Raw genomic sequence first — 21,651 nt, 5'->3', positions numbered from 1 at the left:
AAGAAGGCAGTTAAAAGATGCCACGGAGAACAGAAGAGCCCAAAAGTGATGGGAAAAAAAATAAGAAGAGACTAAGATCTTATAAAGGAAAGACTTTGATTATGGAAAAACATGAAGCGAGACCAGGTGGTGGCATACCTGGTTACGCATACATAGCACTAAGCTCAAGGATCTGAGTTTGCAAGCAGCGAGGATGCTTGGAGCGGGTTTGGTGTACTGCACCAAGTAAAGGACTCTGGGGTGTGTGTGAGGCGGGAGGGTTCAGGTCCTGGAACATGATGGTGGAGGAGGACCTAGAGGGAGTTAGAGTGTTATGTGGAAAACTGAGAAATGTTCCGCATGTACAAACTACTGTATTTTACTGTCAACTGCAAACCATTAATTCCCCAATCAAGAAAACATTTTTAAAAAGTGATAGATTCAGGGGGTCGGGCAGTGGCGCAGTGGGTTAAGCGCATGTGTCGCAAAGCGCAGGGACCGGCGTAAGGATCCCGGTTCGAGCCCCTGGCTCCCCACCTGCAGGGGAGTCGCTTCACAGGCGGTGAAGCAGGTCTGCAGGTGTCTATCTTTCTCTCCCCTTCTCTGTCTTCCCCTCCTCTCTCCATTTCTCTCTGCCCTATCCAACAAAGAATTGCGTCAACAAGGGCAATAATAATAACCACAAGGAAGCTACAACAAGGGCAACAAAAGGGGGGAAAAAATGGCCTCCAGGAGCGGTGGATTCATGGTGCAGGCACCGAGCCCAGCAATAACCCTGGAGGAGGAAGAAAAAAAAAAGAATTAAAAAAAAAGTGATAGATTCCATCATTGGGAAAACAAAACTCATTTTAAAGTCTCACAGGGGTTTGATAGTGACATTCTTTATCTGCGTGGGCACTCACCCACAGAGCACCTGCTTTGACGCTTTCTTTCTGAACAGAGTGACAAACCACAGCAATGATTACTGTGACATCCACCATCACAGAGACTGCTATGGATACCAGAATTCTCTCACTGTTGTTAAATTTCCTAGAAAAAGACTTAAGAAAATACTTGTGTACTGTGTGGCTCTCCCAGCTGGTCTCCCCCATGTGGTCAGCTGATGTGGGTGTCTCTGGTCACCTGGAGAGGTGCTTGAGGACAGTGAGCCATTGTCTTTCACTCCCTGAGCTCAGTACTGAGTTTGGAGTTTGGGGAAGATGATGAGCCATTCAACCAGCTTGCTCAATGCACTGATTCAAAAGGATATCAGGACAGCTATGTCCACAATAACCTGCAGCACTACTCACAATAACCAGGATGTGGAGACAACCCAAGAGGCTACTGACAATAATTAGGTAAAGGAGATATGGCCTATGCACTCAGCTGTGAGAAAAACAGCACAGATTCCACACATGAGTGAAACCACCTGGTAGTTGCATTCCATCTCTTCGTTCGCTAAGCATCATCACCTCTTGTTCCATTCATTTTATCCCAAAGGACACAATGGCATCTGTTTTGGCTTGCAGGGTAATCTTGCATGGAGTATAGATCTCACTACTTCCTCAGCCCATTCTGATGGGCATTTACGCTGCTTCCGCTCGTTGGCCCTTGTGAATAATGCAGCTAGGAACACAGGGCTACATCATGAACTTTTTAGTTAGAGTGCTCCTTTGGCTACATTGTGGCAGTAATTCTGATACACATCCACACATCACACTTGCCACAGAAGAGATTTTTAGAGCAGAGAACATAGCACCCAGCATGACATCTGGCTAGAAGTTGTTTATAAAGGACAGACATTTACAAGGAAGATGGGGAGAGAAAAGGGACAGTGGGAAAAGCCTACTCTTGAGAAGGCTGGAGGCGTTATATTGACATCAGAGAAAATAGACTGAAAGAAAAGATGCTTCTGAAGGGCAAAGAGCTTTTCCGTCAGCCGGAGCGTGGCCTACTTCTGCTTTCCCCAGGACATCTCTATTTGTGCTTTTATCTCCGGCTGGAGCAAAGATGGCAGGTGGGCACCACATTATCTCCACTGGACACAGAGACCCCCGGGGGAGCAACACAGCTCAGGACTTTTCCATTTGCATTATTTTATTTGTGAAGTGTCCAGTACATAGGATAATAGAACAGCAGCCTCAGACTAGGTAGAGTTCTAAAACACATGGATTATCCCAATAATCCAGGTCATAGATGAAAAAATCAAAAAGAGGGTTGGCATAAATGTAAAGAGAAAAGTTTGCATAAATGTAAGAGAAAAAGTAAAGAGAAAAGCAATTATAGGGAGGTAGCTTCTAGTAGCCAACATTCTGATTTGTCTAAAACTTTGGTTGGTAACAGTGTCTAATGATGAATTAATGAAGCTAATTTCAGTATTAGGTGTTCTTTTCTTCTCTTTTTTTATTAGTTATTTCATAATGCTTTAAAAGATGATAAGATTTCAGAACTACAGCTCCACACTGCAGCTACCATCACAGCTCTCTTAGGGCTTGGTTTTTAATGTAAGCCAGATGGTTATTTTCACGAGAAAATAAAATATGCAAAAAACACCTTATTTTTAATTTTTAAAATATTTATTTATTTTCCCTCTTGTTGCCCTTTATATATATATATATATATTTTTTTTTTATTGTAGTTATGACCCACATAGTCAACGACTGCCACCTCTCCAGATTCAAAGGAGGTCTCGAAACTTTACATCCGGCTCAACCTGACGCTGTTGACTGGCTATGGAAGAAGGGCAAACGCTAGAAGAAGTAGAAGATTGTAGTTATTGATGTCCTGGTTGGATAGGACAGAGAGAAACAGATAGAGGAGGGGAAGACAGAAGGGGAGAGAAAGACAGACACCTGCAGACCTGCTTCACTGCCTGTGAAGCGACTCCCCTGCAGGTGGGGAGCTGGGAGCTCGAACCAGGATCCTTCCTCTGGTCCTTGCACTTTGTGCCACATGCGCTTAACCCACTTGCGCTACCACCCACCCCTCTTCATAGACAGTTTTAAGGTGTGCCGTCTAACGTCTTTTCAGTAATGGTCCTAGCTGTTGGCCAGAGTCCTGGGCTCAGTACATTATAGAGGAGGGGATAGTTCTTGAAGTGCCAGTCAGAAAGCTTCCCTTTCATGCCTTTCACCCCCCTTCTCCCAGCCCTGCCTCCTCTGAAGAGAAGTCCCAGACCTGAGGTACCTACCAAGAGCTGCCCAGCGAAGCACAGGAAGAGGATCAAGGCCAGGGAGAAGAACGCAGCTCCAAAGGAAATGCCCAGAACGGTGGTTCTGCCACAAACACAAGAAGGACAGGTTAGCTTGAGGACACCTTTCTCAGCTCCTGACATAGTGTTAAGTGCAAGGACCCTTACAAGGACCCAGGTTTGAGGCCTCAGCCCCCCACCTGCAAGGGGGACACTTCTCAAATGGTGAAGCAGGCCTGCAGGGGTCTCTCTATCTCTCTTCCCATCTTCCCTTCCTCTCTCCATTTCTTTCTGTCCTAGTCAATAAAATACAAAGAAATAGCCAGCAGGATTCATAGTGCCAGCACTGAGCCTCAGCAATAACCCTGGAGGCAAAAAAAAAAAAAAAAAAAAGGAAAAGAAAAAGAAAGAGAAACCCTCCAGTCACAATTTCAGTGTACTGGGTCTTTAAAAAAATCTTTTAATTTGTTTTTTACTGGGCACATTAATGATTTACGGTCAACAGTAAGTACAATTGTTGGTACAACTGTAAAAATTTTCAGTGTTCTGCAAAGCCCTCTCCCCCCAGCCCAGGTCCTCCTCCACCATCAGCACCACAACTTGAAAGCTCCCCTGCCCTCCAGAGTCCTTTACTTTGGGGCCAGACACCAAACCCGGCCCACGTTCTGCTTGGTGTTTCCCCTTCTGTTCTAATTTCTCCACTTCTGTCTATGAATGAGATCAGCCCATCTTTATCCTCCTCCTTCTGGCTGACCTCACTTCACAGGATTCCTTCCAGCTCCATCCAAGATGAGGGGAAGAAGGTGAAGCGTACTGAGTCTTAATTCAATGAGAACTAATAGTACTATGCATGATAACATTTTATTAAAAGAAGACTCACTCCCAGAGCCATCTACAAATTTAATGCTATCCCCATCAAGATCCCAAGCACATTTTTAGGAGAATAGAAAAAATGCTACAAATGTTTATCTGGAACCAGAAAAGACCTAGAATTGCCAGAACAATCTTGAGAAAAAAAGAACAGAACTGGAGGCATCACACTCCCAGATTTCAAACTGTATTATAGGGCCATTGTACTCAAAACTGCTTGGTACTGGAACATGAATAGACACACTGAGCAGTGGAATAGAATTGAGAGCCCAGAAGTGAGCCCCCACACCTATGGACATCTAATCTTTGACAAAGGGGTCCAGACTATTACATGGGGAAAGCAGAGTCTCTTCAAGAAATGGTGTTGGAAACAATGGGTTGAAACATGCAGAAGAATGAAACTGAATCACTGTATTTCACCAAATACAAAAGTAAGTTCCAAGTGGATCAAGGACTTGGATGTTAGACCAGAAACTATCAGATACTTAGAGGAAAATATTGGCAGATCTCTTTTCCACATAAATGTTAAAAACATCTTCAATGAAACAAATCCAATTACAAAGAAGACTAAGGCAAATATAAACCTATAGGACTACATCAAATTAAAAAGCTTCTTCACAGCAAAAGAAACCACTACCCAAATCAAGAGACCCCTCACAGAATGGGAGAAGATCTTTACATGCCATACATCAGATAAGAGTTTAATAATCAACATATATAAAGAGCTTGCCAGACTCAACAACAAGACAACAAATAACCCCATCCAAAAATGGGGAGAGGACTTGGACAGAATATTCACCACAGAAGAGATCCAAAAGGCCGAGAAACACATGAAAAAATGCTCCAAGTCTCTGATTGTAAGAGAAATGCAAATAAAGACAACAATAAGATACCACTTCACTCCTGTGAGAATGTCACACATCAGAAGAGGTAACAGCAGCAAATGCTGGCAAGGGTGTGGGGTCAAAGGAACCCTCCTGCACTGCTGGTGGGAATGCCAATTGGTCCAACCTCTGTGGAGAACAGTCTAGAGAACTCTCAGAAGGCTAGAAATGGACCTACCCTCTGATCCTGCAATTCCTCTCCTGGGGATATATCCTAAGGAACCCAACACAGCCATCCAAAAAGATCTGTGTACACATATGTTCTTGGCAGCACAATTTGTAATAGCCAAAACCTGGAAGCAACCCAGGTGCCCAACAACAGATGAGTGGCTGAGCAAGTTGTGGTATATATACACAATGGAATACTACTCAGCTGTAAAAAATGGTGACTTCACCGTTTTCAGCTGATCTTGGATGGACCTTGAAAAATTCATGTTAAGTGAAATAAGTCAGAAACAGAAGGATGAATATGGGATGATCTCACTCTCAGGCAGAAGTTGAAAAACAAGATCAGAAAAGAAAACACAAGTAGAACCTGAAATGGATTTGACATAGCGCACCAAAAGACTCTGGGGTGGGTGGGTGGGGAGAACACAGATCCATGAAGGATGATAGAGGACCTAGTGGGGGTTGCATTGTTATATGGGAAACTGGGGAATGTTATGCATGTGCAAACTATTGTATTTACTGTTGAATGTAAAACATTAATTCCCCAATAAAGAAATTAAAAAAAAAAAAAAGAAAACTCACTGATTTCTGCCCCCCACCTCTCTCTCTCTCTCTTTACCAGAGCACACTGCTCAGCTCTAGGCATTGAATCTGGGGACTCAGAGCCTTAGACATAAAGTTAATAGTTTGCATAACTATTATGCTGTTTCCCCAGCCCAACTCACTGATTTCTCTTTCTTTTGTTGAGAAATAAAAATGGAGCAACTTCAATGAATATCTTTGTTTGGAAACAAACCCAAAATTTCTCTATAGAATAGTGTGTCTACAATTGAGTCTGATTTCTTAAAACCAGTATTTATTATTTATTTGATAGAACAGAGAGAAATTGAGAGGGGTGGAGAGGGAGAAATAAAGAGAGACACCAGCAGCACTACTTCACTGCTTTTGAAGCTTTCCTCCTTGCAGCTGGGGGACTGGAGCTTGAACCTGGGTCTTTTTTATGGTAATGTGTGCTCTCAACCAGTAAGTCACCACCTGGTCTCTGTGTCTGATGAGTACAAACTGTACTCATTTGATAAGACAAATCAATTATAATTTTTATTAACAACATAAATTTGCAGTCATAGTAAGTTTTAGGAACATAGTTGTGTGTGTGTGTGTGTGTGTGTGTGTGTGTGTGTGTGTCTGTGTGTGTGTGTGTGTACACTACTCCCCACACCCACACCAGTCCCACTGCCCAAGCCAAAGACATTTCTCTTCCCTGTTCCCTTCAATAAACACCATAGTTTGCAGTCTGAGCATTAGCTTGGCTACTTGTTGTTGTTGTTTTATTATTATTACTACTTTTTGAAAATTTGTTTTATTTATATTTCACATATGGAAGAAACCATCTAGAAATTGCCTTTCACTTCTTGTTTAACTTAGCATAATCCCCTCCATTTTGTCATGAGTCATACACTTCCATCTTTGTTGATGACTAAGCAGTAATCCCAGGAGGATACATCTCGGATTCTCTAGCCCATGTTCTGTTGCAGAGTTCGTAAGCTGTTAACAGCAGGAGAGGTAAATATTTTATGTCTCCTTTTACTCTGGTCTAGACAGCTCATTTATTACAATGGCTCAAGTCCTTAGTTTAACATCAAAGTCACTGGTCTCATTATCTCCCCAACGTTCGTGACTGGAAGCTTCTGCCGACTGTCAGGGTGGGTAGAGGGGAAGGTGTGAGGCAGCCTCCACTCAGGCTCTTGTTAACCCCCAAGAGGTGACACAGATACTCACCTTCTGGACTTTCATTTGCCGCCTGTCTCATCTTTTCTCTAAGAGAACACTGGTGGATTTTCTTTGACTGTTTCTTTTTGGTGATGCCTGTATCAAAATCTCGAGTTTGGAAACCTTACATTTATAGATTGGATCTCAAGCTATTGAAATGGATGAATGATCTTTTCTAAAGGTGGGTTATATTCCAACTGTAAAACCATCTGAAGAGGACAGTGAAGATGGTCATAGAGTTGGTGACAGTGATGATGGTGGTGAGCGATGATAAAAATGTTGGTGATGGTGATGATGGTGTGATGTTAGGGTGGTGGTGGTGGTGATGGTAACAGTGGTGGTGGCACAACCTGACACCTGCTGTGTATTTACCAGGCATTAAATATTCCTCTAGTCTTCCTTGCAATCAGGTTTGGGTCATCAAAGATGCTTTTGAGATTTAGATGAGAAAGAGTTCCACCAATATTTTCCTATAAGTATTTGATAGTTTCTGGTATTTATGATGTGTCTTTAAGTCTAGGTTAATTCTGTTTGGGACTCTCTGGACTTCTTGAACCTTTATGCCTTTTATGTTGTCTAGACTAGACAAGTTCTCAACTATTATGTCCTGAAGAATGCTTTCTTCCCCTCCCTCTCTTTCTTCCTCTTATAAGCCAATAATGTGTATATTATTTCTTTTGACATCATCCCATAGGTCTCTGCTGTTGTTTTCAGTATCTCTTAATCTCTTTTTGAGATCTCTTACTTCTTTTTTAGTTGTCTCTTAATTTGTCTTCGCTTGATAATTCTGTCTTCAGCCTCATTGATTTTATTCTCTCTCCCCTCTACTGTCTTCTGGAGTTCATCTATTTTGTTACCCTGTTCTGGTACTGTTTTAGTTTGTTCAGCTAGTTGTGTTCTTAGCTCAGCTATTTCAGCTTTCAGCTCTCTAATAACCTTGAGATAATTAGTGTTTTCTTCCAGGGTGTCATTTGTTGTTTCTGCATTTCTGATGACAATTCTTTCAAACTCTTTACTCACTCCTGTGACTATTTCCTTAACTAGCGCTTGGATGTTGACCTCTTAATTTTGTGCTTCAACTTTTGGAGGGTTTTTAGCTGGACTATTGTCCTGGTTCATTTCTTCAATATTTCTTCTTGTTGGTTTAACCATTCTATATAGTATGTTACGAGGTTCCTCTCTCAGCACTTTTCAAATTACTGATCACTCTTGCTTGGACTGACTTGTGTCTAAGTAAGGTAATTAAAGGGTTCACAGTTGTGGAAATTGACAGTTGTTTCAATATTATTTTAATCCCAGAGTTGGAGCTCAGTGGCTTAAAAGCCTCTTTTGTTCTTTTTCTTCCCTGTAGGTTATGGGAGGCTGAGGGCTTTTAAACTATAAGTAGGCTTCTTAGCTTAATCACTGCCTCCTGACCAAGAGATAAAGCAGGGTGGGGCAGAGATAATCCAGAGGCTACGCAAAGAGACTCTCACAGCCTCACCGCTAAGCCACAGAGGTGGAGGTAGAGATCTTCTCCCTAGTTTCCTGGTTAGTTCTGTCCCCTGCTGTGAGCACAGGGCCTCCCTGCCACTGCTCCAGATTCTGAGGACAGCAGCAATGGAGACTAACAGCTGCATCTGGTGAGTCTCAGGGGAGTCCTCTTCTCCCTTCAGCTGTCTTTTTGTTGGTGAAACAGATTGGAGGTGGTGCCTCAACTGGTAAACTGCTGGACTGTTACCAGCCACTTAATCTCTCCCTAGGCTCCTCTCTCTCCATGAGCTACACGTGTTTGCACTCACTGGTGATTTGGTGGGTTCCTGAAGTCGTTCTAGTCCTGCCTTGTGGTCCCAGGTGGTCTCCTTTGGTGTTTCTAGTTGACCCGGGAGAGGAGAGGAGAGAAACACAGCTGCTGTGGCTCCAAGCCCCACCTCCGGAAGTCCGGCTACTGATTTTTGTACAATGATTTTTGCAGCCTGACACTTTGCTATATTGCCTAATGATTTTCTGAAGCTTTCTGCTGGATTTTTAAGGTTTTTATTTTCCTTTTTTTTTAGTGTTTGTTTTTAATTTTAAAAAATATTTATTTTCCCTTTTGTTGCCCTTGTTGTTTTTCATTGTTGTTGTAGCTATTATTGTTGTTGTTGTATAGAGAGAAATGGAGAGAGGAGGGGAAGACAGAGAGGGTGAGAGAAAGATAGACACCTGCAGACCTGCTTCACTGCCTGTGAAGTGACTCCCCTGCAGGTGGGGAGCTGGGGTCTTGAACTGGGATCCGTATGCTGGTCCTTGGGGCTTTTTCTTTTTTTAATTATTTATTTATTAAATGGAAACACTGACAAGACCATAGGATAAGAGGGGTACAATTTCCACCACCACAGCTCCTTATCCCATCCCACCCCTTGATAGCTTTCCTATTCTTTAACCCTCTGGGAGCATGGACACACCCGATGTCATCTTTAAGTTTTTTTTTTTTCCTCCTCCAGGGTTATTGCTGGGCTCGGTGCCTGCACCATGAATCCACCGCTCCTGGAGGCCATTTTTCCCCCCTTTTGTTGCCCTTGTTGTAGCTTTGTTGTGGTTATTATTATTGCCCTTGTTGACGCAATTCGTTGTTGGATAGGACAGAGAGAAATGGAGAGAGGAGGGGAAGACAGAGAAGGGGAGAGAAAGATAGACACCTGCAGACCTGCTTCACCGCCTGTGAAGCGACTCCCCTGCAGGTGGGGAGCCGGGGGCTCGAACCGGGATCCTTACTCCTGTCCCTGCGCTTTGCGCCACATGCGCTTAACCCACTGCGCCACCGCCCGACCCCCATCTTTAAGTTTTTTATGTACACTATCATATCATCTGCAAATAGTGAGTTTGATTTCTTCCCTTCCAATCTGAATTCCTTTGATTCCTTTCTCTTGCCTCATTGCTCTGGCAAGAAATTTCAATACCATGTTGAAGAGTAATGGTGATAGTGGACAGTCCTGACAAAGCAAATTTGGGACTATATCAAACTGAAAAGCTTCTGCACAGCAAAAGAAACCATCATCCAAACAAAGAGACCCCTCACAGAATGGAAGAAGATCTTCAGATGCCATACATCAGACAAGAGGCTAATAACCAAAATATATAAAGAGATCACCAAACTTTGCAACAAAAAACCCAAATGATCCCATCCAAAAATGGGCAGAGGATATGAACAGAATATTCACTGTGGAAGAGATCCAAAGGGCTAATAAACACATGAAACATTGAAAAAAGAACAGAAATGGAACTTCAAAGCAGAATCTGACTGAGTTTAAAGTAGGGCACCGAAGTGAAAATCTCTTGGGTGGAGGGTGAGGGTAGATTTTCAGCTTCACTGTGGGGGAGAGGGGAGAGGGACCTTTGGTGGTGGAAGTGGTGTTACTATGTCCTCCTATTAGCTTATAGTCTTAAAAAAGTCACTATTTAATGAATATGAGAGGGGGAAAATGGATTGAATGTCTCAAACTTTTGATGCAGAGACCATATTTCTGAGTATGTATTTCTTCAATCTAAGCACCTAAGACTTCAAATTGTAATCTGTTTGAATTTTAATAGTGGGCTCAAATTGTTAATATATTTCTAAGAATGATTTGTTCTTTGAAATATTAAATCACCTATAATCTTAGACCAGGGAGAACAGAAGCAACTGATGGTGTTACTCTGTAAGATACAGCTATGTAAATAGCATTGAAGGACATAAATTATGGTGAATTCTTATACGATACAGCAAATCCTAACACTGGGTTTTCAAAGTAAACCCAATTTCCAAATAATTTGGTTCTAACAATAACTGTTGTCTTCTTAAACCCTACGATAGCAGGAACCTTCCCCTTTCTCTAGAAAAACCTCTCTCTCTCCCAGTCCTGGAACCCCTAGGGTGGGGCTTGCTTAACTGCATGCTTCTCTCAGTTCGTACCAACTGACAGTGAATCTGCTTCTTCTTCTAGCGTTTGCCCTTCTTCCGTAGCCAGTCAACAGCGTCAGGTTGAGCCTGATGTAAAGTTTCGAGACCTCCTTTGAATCTGGAGAGGTGGCAGTCGTTGACTATGTGGGTCATAGTCTGTCTGGAGCCGCAGGGGCAGTTCGGGTCGTCTCTGGCTCCCCAGCGATGGGACATAGCGGCGCACCGGCCATGGCCTGTTCGATAGCGATTGAGGAGGGCCCAATCATAACGTGCTAGGTCAAAGCTGGGTTGACGCTTGCAGGGGTCTATGATGAGGTGTTTGTTCTTTACCTCAGCTGACTGCCAACTCTGTTTCCAAGAGACTGGAACAGAGAAGTTCAGTGTAGGCAAAGGGGACCAGATTGGGTGACGAGAAGTCAAGTGTTGGACAGGGTGGGCGAAGATATCCGCGTATATTGGCAGGTCTGGTCGAGCGTAGATGTGGGAAATGAACTTAGATGATGTTGCATCCCAACGAATATCTGGTGGGGCAATGTTGCTAAGAACTGGCAGCCATGGAACCGGGGTGGAACGGATGGTTCCAGAAATTATCCTCATGGAGGAATATAATTTGGAATCGACCAAGTGGACATGGGGGCTACGGAACCATACTGGGGCACAGTATTCTGCAGTGAATCTGCTGATGCCAACGTATTCAGTGCAACCAGTATTCAGTACCACCTTGGCATGTTTCACTTCAGACTGTGTCCAGAGATGTCAGGCATCGACATCTGGTGAGATCTTTCCCAGCTCATAGGACTCCTTAATTCCATTCTGGGGTGGTGCACTTCCTAACAAAGCCTCAGAACCCAGATATAGACCAGGGCCCAAGAGACAGAACACATGTGCACATGTGTCCATAAGTTAGGGAAAAATATAGACCTTCATGTAAAACTGCACAATAGTTCACAGTGAATCGATAAATGCAGCAAGCCAGCAGAAAGACCTAAAAAGACACCATGACGTTCCTAACCAAATAGCTTCTACTTAGACCTAGACACCATCCTCACCTACTTCCTGTTTTACTTCCCTCAATCACGCCAAAACTAACCTTGTCAGACAAAGTAAGTACTACAAAAGTTGAATAAAAGCAAGAGACCTGCATACTTTAGTGATGGCTCTTTTGGATACCACATCGCCCAGGGCCCTAGACAGGAGTCCTGGGATTCCCACACAGACATGATGGGCCTAGTCCTCTAACAGATCCCTCTCTCCACTGTCACTGGTCATCTCTTTCAGGAACAACATAATGGCCCCCTTTGTGAACCCCTATAGGACCTTGTCCTCAATGTGGATCAGCAATGGTAGGGAATGTTCCATTCTCTGAAGGGAGGTTGGGACAACATACTCTACCACTCGAGGAAGATGAAGTTAGTGCAGCCTGGAATGTTCCTAGCGGTGACCACAGACTGCGAGCTCAGACCTACAGGGATGCAAATTGATGGGGTTTACAGTTTACAATATTTACATACTTCTCCCATATTTGGGAGCCACTTTCTTCCCTGATCTAGCTTTCTAGTCCTTTTTTTTCAACTGTGACACCATCTCCTCAGACAATACCTTTGGTCCACCTGCATGTTAGTTGTCAGGCTCAGACAAAAGCTAGTAAAGTCATGAGCCCCTTGGAACATACCTAAAATAGACCTACTAGCTTTTTTTTCCAAAGTGGAGACCCCAAATCTCATCTGATATATTCTTGTCTTTAGGTTCCTGATTATTTAACAATTCGTTCTATTTTATATCTTAGTGCTTTTTCAGCCACCAAGTTGCAGATGGAGCCAACCTGACTTCCCTGGGCAGATGACCTCACCCTTGCCTCCTGGAGTACCACCTCCCCAGAGCCCTGCCCCACTAGGGAAGACAGACTGAGAGTATCAATCAACCTGCCAACGCCCATGTACAGTGGAGAAGTAATTATAGAAGCCAGACCTTGCACCTTCTTCACCCCATAATGATCCTGGGTCCATGCTTCCAGAGGGAAAATGAACAGGAAAACTTTTGGGCAAGGGGGTAGACAGCATAATGGTTATGCAAAGAGACTCTCATGCCTGAGGCTTGAAAGTCCAAAGTTCAATCCACAGCACCACCACAAGCCAGAGCTGAACAGTGCTCTGGTAAAAATAAATAATAATAATAATAATAATATATATGAATAGGAAAACTTTCAAGGGAGGGGATGGGATACTGAGTTCTGATGGTGGAAATTGTGTAGACCTGTACCACTATTAGATGTACCCTCTTTAAGTGTTTGGTCTCCTATGGTCTTGTCAATATTTCTATTTTATAAATAAATTAGGTAAATAAATATTCCTCTAGGTACTTTAAAAGTCGAATTGACTCACAGCTCACAATAGTTCACAGAACAGTAGTTACTACTCTTGCTGGGCTTTACCAAAGAGAATAAAAGACCCAGAGAAGTTGAGAGACAGGCCTAAGGTTACAGCTCTAAGAAATAGTTTGGATTTATGCTTATGCAAGTATACTCCTGACTCAGGACTGAGGCTTGAACCGGAGTCTTTGTTTATGAGTGTGTGCTCTCAGCCAGTGAGCCACCACCTGGTCTCTGTGTCTGATTAACATCTGATGACCACATATCTGTCATATTTAGTGGTCTTAGCTCTTCAGTAAAATTTGATAATAGTCCTAGAAAACTATTTATGATTTTTTTTAAATGTAAAAAGGTTCTGGATAACTTTTTTTTTTTTGTAATGAAAAAACTCTCAGACTTTGAAGTGATTTTTTTCTTGGACTTAATGCTATTTTTTCTTTTGTTCCCTGGATCAGAGTTTTGAAGCTCTGTATGTTTGCTGATCTTTTCAAAAGAATGAGGGTTTGCTTTATTATTAAGAAGGTCTATGTTTTCTGATACTTTTCTAAATAATTAGCTTCTGATTTAACATTTAGAAATTCCTTCTAGTTCATTGTTAAGACATTTTTTCCTGATTGTCATTAGTTGCAAATCTTTTGTATTTTTCTAATAAAAGCACTAAGAACATAAACACTCCCATAATTACTGCTCTCTCCATGTCCTGCGGCCTTTGATTTACAGCCTCTCATTGTCATTCTCTGCTAAAAAGCCGATAATTTCAATTTTCAGTTCCTTTCAACACAAGAGTCATTCAGAAGTCTTATATAAAATCTGCAAAGAGATTATTTTTGGCCTGTCTTTGTTATTTCACATTTTATTAGATTTGATCTGACTATAGCCTCTAATAATCCTACTTTGACAATTTATGTTTCTTCTAGGGGTGATAAGTATGTCTACTACAATGATCTCTTAGGGAATTTGGAAAGGTTCTGTATCTTCATTTTTTCCTGTAAACAAATCATGTTCTCTCAGTATATCTCTTGACAGGATCTTATCAAGTCCACATGGGGCTCGTTCACTGACTATTTTATCTGTCGCTTTCAGAATCTCCTCACAGTTCCTGCTAGCATTGTGCTTTCCTCAGCATATCTGTACCTTTTAGTAGTCTCTCTTTACTTCAAATCAATCAATCAATCACCTGAAATACAGGTTTAGGATTAGTGAGATTTCTGGGTGGCTATTCTATAATGCAATATTATTCTCTTTTTAAAAATAAAAAAAAAGCATTTCTTAATTGGGAGGTTAATGGTTTCCAGTATAGTTGTTGGTTCATTCCTCATCTCACCATGACAGGTGTCTGCAGGACACTCTCACCCCCAGCTTAGGTCCAAATACATTAACATGTACCAGGGCCTGAAACATTTTCTTTCTCCCCTTCTCCCTCCCTCCCTTTCTTCCTCCCTTTCTTGATGTAGCCTTTCCCTTGAGTTCTATGCTGCCTGTCTGTATAAATGCAGTTTTATCTCTAAGTTTTCCCGAGTGGCTATTTTCCACCATTTAGTTGTAACCTTTCCCTGCCTCTTAATTGCATCTCTAGCTTCTATTCATAGGACAGAGGGAACCTTTGCTTTACAGATTGAGGTTTCAAAGTCTGTCCCATGAAGAGCACATACTCATAACCGGGACATTTGCTACTAGTCCACCAGTGATCTCCATCTTGCTTTAAATGTTTGGTAAAATTCACAGAGAAATAATCCTTTGGGGACCAGGTGGTGGCGCATCTGTTACAATGCACAAGGTCCCCGGGTTCGAGCCAGTCCCCACCTACAGGGGGAATGCTTTGCAAGTGGTGAAGCAGTGTTGCAGGTGTCTCTCTGTCTCTCCCTCTATCAGCCCCTTCCCTCTTGATTTCTGGCTGTCTCTATCCAGTAAATAAAATAAAGATAATAAAAAAAAAGAAATAATCCTTTGTAGAGTTTTTTTTTTGTTTTTGTTTTGCCTCCAAGGGTATCGCTGGGGCTTAGCACTACGAATCCACTGCTCCTGAAATACATTTTTCCATTTTTTTTATTGGATAAGGCAGAGAGAAATGGAGAGAGAAGGGGGAGGTAGAGAGGAAGAGAGAAAGACAGATACCTGCAGACCTGCTTCACCAGTTGTGAAGTGACTCCCCTGCAGGTGGGGAGCCGGGGGCTCGAACCAAGATCTTTATGTGGGTCCTTGTGCTTCCTGCTATAGAGAATTCTTGTGGTGGAAACTGTGTGGAGTTGTACCCCTCTTATCCTATGGTTTGGTCAATGATTCCTTTTTATAAATTAAAAAAAAATAAGAAGAAAAAAATAAATACAAGTCCAAAAGATGTCAGCATACAAGTAAAGAAGAAGAAGAAGAAGAAGAAGAAGAAGAAGAAGAAGAAGAAGAAGAAGAAGAAGAAGAAGAAGAAGAAGAAGAAGAAGAAGAAGAAAGAAAACCAAACAGGCTGAGAAAAGAAAGTCCCTGCTCAGATGGTTTCCCAGGTAAAGTCTATCAAACACTGAGGAGAGTTAATACGACTTTTGCCACAAGCCCTTCCAGGGTGGAGAGAGGATGGAGCAGGGTAAAACTGCATCTGTCAGGCACCTGGGCCACCCTGACATCAATATTAGACAAAGACGCCCATAAAAACTCCCCAAACTAGAAATCAATGTGCCTTATACACATAGTAGGACAAACCTCTGATAAAATAATATAAAACAGTCTAATAACATCTGTAAATGGAGTTACATAGCATGGTCCAATGGCATTTATCTGAGAAATGCAAGGTTAGTTTGATATCTAAAAATCGATGAATGTGATTCCTTATATGACTTGAATAAAAGACAGAAAGCCTGCAAGCTCATCTCAGAAACGGTAGCAAATGCATTCTACAAAATTCAGCATTCATCCTTGATGGCTAAACGCTGTCTATGAACAGAAGGAGTTTTTGTCACCCTTGCAGAGGACATCAACAGAAACCCTACATCTCATAGCAAACACGGCGAAGCGAGACCAGCTGCTCTGAAGAAAAACACATCTATATACTCGTTGCTCCTTGTACTGCACATAACTGGATGTTTCAGTCAGGGACGTTAGGCCAGAAGGTGGAATAAAGGACATCAGACAGGGAAGGAAGAAAGGACATCACTTCTGTTCCTGTATGACGTGACCTTGACCTTGACCACGGAGCTCTGTGCCACCAGACAGGCTCCAGGTCCTGGAGCTGGGCTCCCGGCGAGTCTGCTCAGCTGAGTCTATGGGACACTGGCTCGCTCAGACCCAGGCTTCTCTCCTCCCAGGGAGCAAGAAATCCCCTGGGCAACATCACGACTGATCAAAAGGCTCTCAGTTAAACCACTTGTCCTGCCTGTTTTATCCAAAACACGTTCAGCCCCATGAAGTACACCAAGATGCTTGGGTAGCACAACTGATTTTCATGAACATTCTTACTGCAGATATATATATATACCGCGCAGGCATGACTGATTAACACATTCTCTGAAAAAGCAAACTTGGCTCTTCCTCATCAAGTCTCAAGAGAAATGCATCTTGTGATTATGATATTTGACTTGGACATCTTAGTCAAGTATATATTTTTTTATTGCTTACAGAAAAGGCTTGTCTGAGGGAATTTTTTTCTTCTTCTTTCCATTTTTTACCCCCAGTCAGTTTGTTGCTTGCAAATGTCCCTGAGAGGGACAAGAAAGCACATTAGCTGACAGGAAGAGAACAGGAGGTGTACATCCTCGGCTCCACCTGCACACACAGTGACGCTGTAAAGTGGCCCATTAGAAGACGCCTATGTGGGGGCCCGGCGGTAGTGCAGCGGGTTAAGCGCATGTGGCGCAAAGCCCAAGGACCAGTGTATAGATCCCGGTTCGAGCCCCCGGCTCCCCACCTGCAGGGGAGTCGCCTCACAGGCGGTGAAGCAGGTCTGCAGGTGGCTGTCTGTCTCTCGCCCTCTCTGTCTTCCCCTCCTGTCTCCATGTCTTTCTGTCCAACAACGACAACAATAACAGTAACAACAAGAGCAACAAAGGGAAAAAAATGGCCTCCAAGGGCAATGGATTCGTAGTGCAGGCACCAGCTGATAATAACCCTGGAGAGGAAAAAAAAAGAAGAAAGACTCCGCTATGTGCGAACAGTGGTGTGTTTCCCCAGAGTTCTGCCTGCCAGGCTAGCTTTCACGCTCCTTTATTCCACTGCTGTCATTCACTCAGCCCAAGGAATGACGTGCACTACTCGCAAGCAAGCTACCGAAATTGGTTTGGGCAGCTTTAGTAAAACATTTTTTTTTTTTGTCACATGCAAGAGTTTTCTGTATAACTGGAATTTGGATTTACATCTTTACAGAATAGTCTTAAAAAAATTAAATTGAATAAAAGATCACAGCTAGGTTAAAATAAAGAATAGGAAAGCTATCAGGGGAGGGGGTGGGATATAGAGATCTGGTAGTGGGAATTGTGTGGAGTTGTACCCCTCCTATCCTACGGTTTTGTTAATGTCTCCTTTTTAAAATAAATAAATAAAAGTCTTCAAACTTTAGCACACATTGAACATGCCAGAGAATTTACTAAAACAGATTCCTGAGCCCCTCCCCAGCACAGACATTCTGGGTCTGTAAGGCTGTAATTTTCTTTTTCTCCTTTTATCTTATTTTATTTATTCACAGAATAGGGAGAGTGAGAAGTATGAAAGAGAGTGAGAGAGAGAGGTGAAGTTATCACTCTGGGGCTGGACTGTCTGACACAGACTGAAGACTCCTTATCCCAGGTTCTCTTGCAAGACTAAGACCTCAGGCCTTGCTTATACACCTGGGCGTCAGACGTGTCTTCAAGACAGGAAGGCTATGGCTGGCTTCTGCTTCCTGTTTCTCAGTCTGGTCCTTCCCCTGCCACTCAGATCAGGGATATTGCTGTCTTAGAGGAGGACACTGAGCAGTAAGATCTAGCGTGTGCACGGTGGCATGCTGAAGAGAGCCGAGATCCTGCTGGGATTCTAGGAACAAAGCACAGGAAGGTCACAGGCTGCTCCCCAGAGAGACTCTGGTCTTTGCCTATGGAGAAGGAACTCAGCTGCTAATCACATTTTCATCACTGACTGTCAGGCAATTCCTTCCTCTTAGATAAACCAAACCTGAAGTTGCCTATTGATCACAGATGGAAACAACTTGGTTTATTTACCTTAGTCAGCGAGAGTTGTCTCAACTCTTCCTCCTCCTCTTTCTTCACTTCCTTTCCTTCCTCTGACTTTCTTCTTCCCTCTTGTCTCCCCCTTCCTCCCACATTCCTCACCTTTCTCCTTTTCTGCTTTACTCTAGGATACAAACCACCATTTCCAGGCACCACCTTAAGTACCCTCACTGGTTTCAAGTTTGGGTTGAGTTTTGGCAGCACACCAAAGGCACCTATCAGCCCAGGAACTCTACTGTTCCTGATTTGAAAACTTACGTCTGTTTTCAGTTGAAACAGAGGATCTGTCATTAAGCTATTTTTTTTTTTTTGGAGAGGAAAAAAACAAAATGAAAATAAAATTTTGAAATGAGTACTAGAGAATTCATAAACATTGAGCAGTAAGATGAGTACTGAATGAGTATAAAGGAATCTAAATATAAATAATAGTGCTAAGCTATTTAAGCTTATGACTTGGTGATTAAAGGGCCTGGGCAGTGGCACACCTGTAGGAGTGCACAGGGACCCGGGTTCAAGCCCCAGTTCCCACCTGAAGGGATGAAGCTTCACATGTGGTTAAGCAGTGCTGCAGGTGTCTCCCTGTCTCCTCCTTCCCTCTCAGTGTCCTTCTGCCTCTATCCAATAAATAAATAGATCATAAAGAAATGAAAGTCTAAAAGAAAAAAAAATGTTAAAAAGAACCTGGAGCTTTTTACTTGAGTTTATAAAAACAATTTGGCTAGTAATTTTTGTTAAGTAAAGTAAAATATTCTCAGCTTGGGCTAAAGAAACATAAGATATTTACCAACAGTCTTTTTTTTTTTGGGGTGGGGGGAGAAACTATTCATGCCTGGTTTAACATTACCTTTATTTATTTATTTATTATTTTTTTCTTTTTAAAATTTTTTATTTGACTCCTAGGGCTTGGTGCTGGCACTACAAATCCACCACTCCCAGTGGCCCTCTCCTTCCCTTTCCTTCTTTTTTTTTTTTTGTCTATTTTATTCAAGAGAAAGAAGTTGAAATGGGAGACTCGACACCTATAGACCTGCTTCACTGCTCATGAAGCTTCCCTGCAGTAAGTGGGGAGTCAGGCTTGAACCTCGGTCTTCATACACAGTAACATATGTGCTTAACCAGGTGTGTCACTGCCTGGCCCCAACATTATCTATTTTATCTGGTAGAGACTATAGATAAAACTATCAAAGTGGGGGTTGGATAGTAGCGCAGCAGGTTAGCACATCTCTCTCCCCTGCCCCCCTCACCCTCTATAAAAAATGGCAACTGGGAATGGGCAACTAAGCTCTAGTGATAATCCTGATAGGAAAAGGAAGGAGGAAGAGGAGAAGGAGGAGGAGGAAGAAGGAGGAAGAGGAAGAGAAGGAAAAGGAGGAGGAGAAAGAGAGGAGGAGGAAGAAGAGGAAGAGGAGGAGGAAGAGGAGGAGGAAGAAGAGGAAGAGGAGGAGAAGGAGGAAAACGAGGAGAAGAAGGAAGAAGAGGAGGAGGAGGAGGAGGAAGAGAAGGAGGAAGAAGAAGTGGAGGAACCTGGTAGTTCCTCTCGGGAATTTATGTGCCTCCACCCGAATAGCACAAAAGCAGTTATTCAAAGAGATTTATGAAGGCCTATGCTGACGGCAGTGCCATTCCTTGATAAAAAGGAAGAACCTGATTCATCTTTAGAAGTTTTAAAAGCTTTTAGAAGGTTTTAGAAGCTAAGAAATGGGGCAAAAGGAAACCGAAGGAAACTGAAGTAAACGAAACATAACACAGAAGCAAAGCCATGAACATCAGCTAAAAACCAAAATGCAAACAGAGCTGCCTCACTAGCTAAAAGATGAATAAGTACATCCAAATGAAAAGCAAATGTGAAGAATAATCCAGAGTGTGAAAAGTTATCTTAGTGAAAGAAAAATGCAGGAAGAAAACTAATGTCATAGACCAGACACAGCTCATGACGTTAACACGTGATGTCATGTGAGCCTGGGTACAGAAACTACAAGTCTGAACCCTTCGTAAGAGGGGTCCGCACACTCGGGGCTTCCAGACCCATCTCTCAACATGGGCGATGCAGCCAGCACACACTTCACAGTGCTCCTGCTCAAAATCCAAACTGTCGCCTAAGAGAAAGGCAAGTGTTGCCGACAATGCCCTAAAGAATCAACGTTCTCCGGGCCCCATAAATACACAGCAAGGTGAAAGAGAGACAAGAAATATTTATTTATTGAATAGAGACAGAAAGAAATTGAAAGGGAAGGGGAGATAGAAAGGGAGAAAGACAGAGAGACACCTGTGAAGCTTTCCTCCTGCACTTGGGGACCAGGGGCTTGAACCTGGGTCCTTGCACACTGTAACGTGCATTTAACCAGATGTGTCACTGCCTGGCCCCTAAATGCATTTTCTTTTTTTTTTATTATTATTTTTCTATTAACTTTATTTATTTGATAGAGACAGTCAGAAATTGAGAGGTAGGGGAAGACAGAGAGGGAGAAAGACAGAGAGACACCTGCAGCCCTGCTTCACCACTCACAAAGCTTTCCCCCTGCAGGTGGGGAACAGGGCCTCGAACCTGGGCCCTTGCGCATTGTAACATGTGTGCTCAACCAGGTGTGCCACCACCTGGCCCCCTAAATGCATTTTCTTAAGAGCAATCAGAAAAGTCTCTTTCATTTGGGAATCCTGTTTCACCCATATATCTTGTTAATGTCCCTTCTGTAAACTTTGTGTGTACAAGACACTCTTTTGCCATGTATTTAGAAGGAGCTTAATTTAATTTTTTTAAAACTAAATATGGATAAATCAACACCAGAAAATTTCACTGAAGACTTCTAAGTTTAGAAGGAGAGCTCATTTAGCCTGTAGATCTCAACATTGATTTGCCCGAGTACAGGGAAGCCTAGCAAAGCTTCTGTAGAGGTGGCAGATGGCTTGGGAATAGGCCCCATCTTGTCACACTTGGACTTGCCATGACTTCTATAAATGCCTTTCCTTGGCTCAGTGCCTAGAAGAACAACACCCTTTAGAGCATATAAGGGGTGCAGGCGAGCTACTTACATCTTCATAAGCCGAGCTTAACATTTCCCCCAACCTAGAGAAAGTAACCTTGCGTCCATTACCTTCACCTTGTCAGAAACAAACCCAGGTGTTTCCAACACTCTCGACCAGACTCAGCAATCTGGGTTCTAAATTTTGTCTCTTCTGCTGGACTTCAATGCAAACAGGCAATGAAATTTCTGCTACGTGAAAATGTGTTGGGAAATTGTGAGCATGTGGTTGTGCTTGGCAGGGCTTGACTTGAGGGGACATCCACCCTCTCCCTGCCCCCCAAAGCACCCTACATTCCATGCTACTAATGGCCCGTCCCTTTATTATTTACATAT

At 42.8% G+C, this 21,651-nt stretch overlaps 1 protein-coding gene across 5 annotated transcripts in view; it reads right to left on the bottom strand.

Moving 5' to 3' along the window:
- The window catches only part of ADCY2 (adenylate cyclase 2), a 289,600-nt gene that overhangs the window by 54,507 nt on the left and 213,442 nt on the right, over nucleotides 1-21,651 (bottom strand). For all 5 annotated transcript variants that reach the window (XM_060191138.1, XM_060191139.1, XM_060191140.1 and 2 more), the window contains one exon: nucleotides 3,149-3,233. In XM_060191138.1, coding sequence (XP_060047121.1) covers nucleotides 3,149-3,233 — 85 coding nt within the window. The remainder of the gene's footprint in view (nucleotides 1-3,148; nucleotides 3,234-21,651) is intronic.

This window comes from Erinaceus europaeus, chromosome 5, assembly GCF_950295315.1.
Source record: "Erinaceus europaeus chromosome 5, mEriEur2.1, whole genome shotgun sequence".
NCBI lineage: Eukaryota > Metazoa > Chordata > Mammalia > Eulipotyphla > Erinaceidae > Erinaceus > Erinaceus europaeus.
Note: the sequence above shows the minus strand (reverse complement) of the source record. Positions and strands in the feature narration are given on the sequence as shown.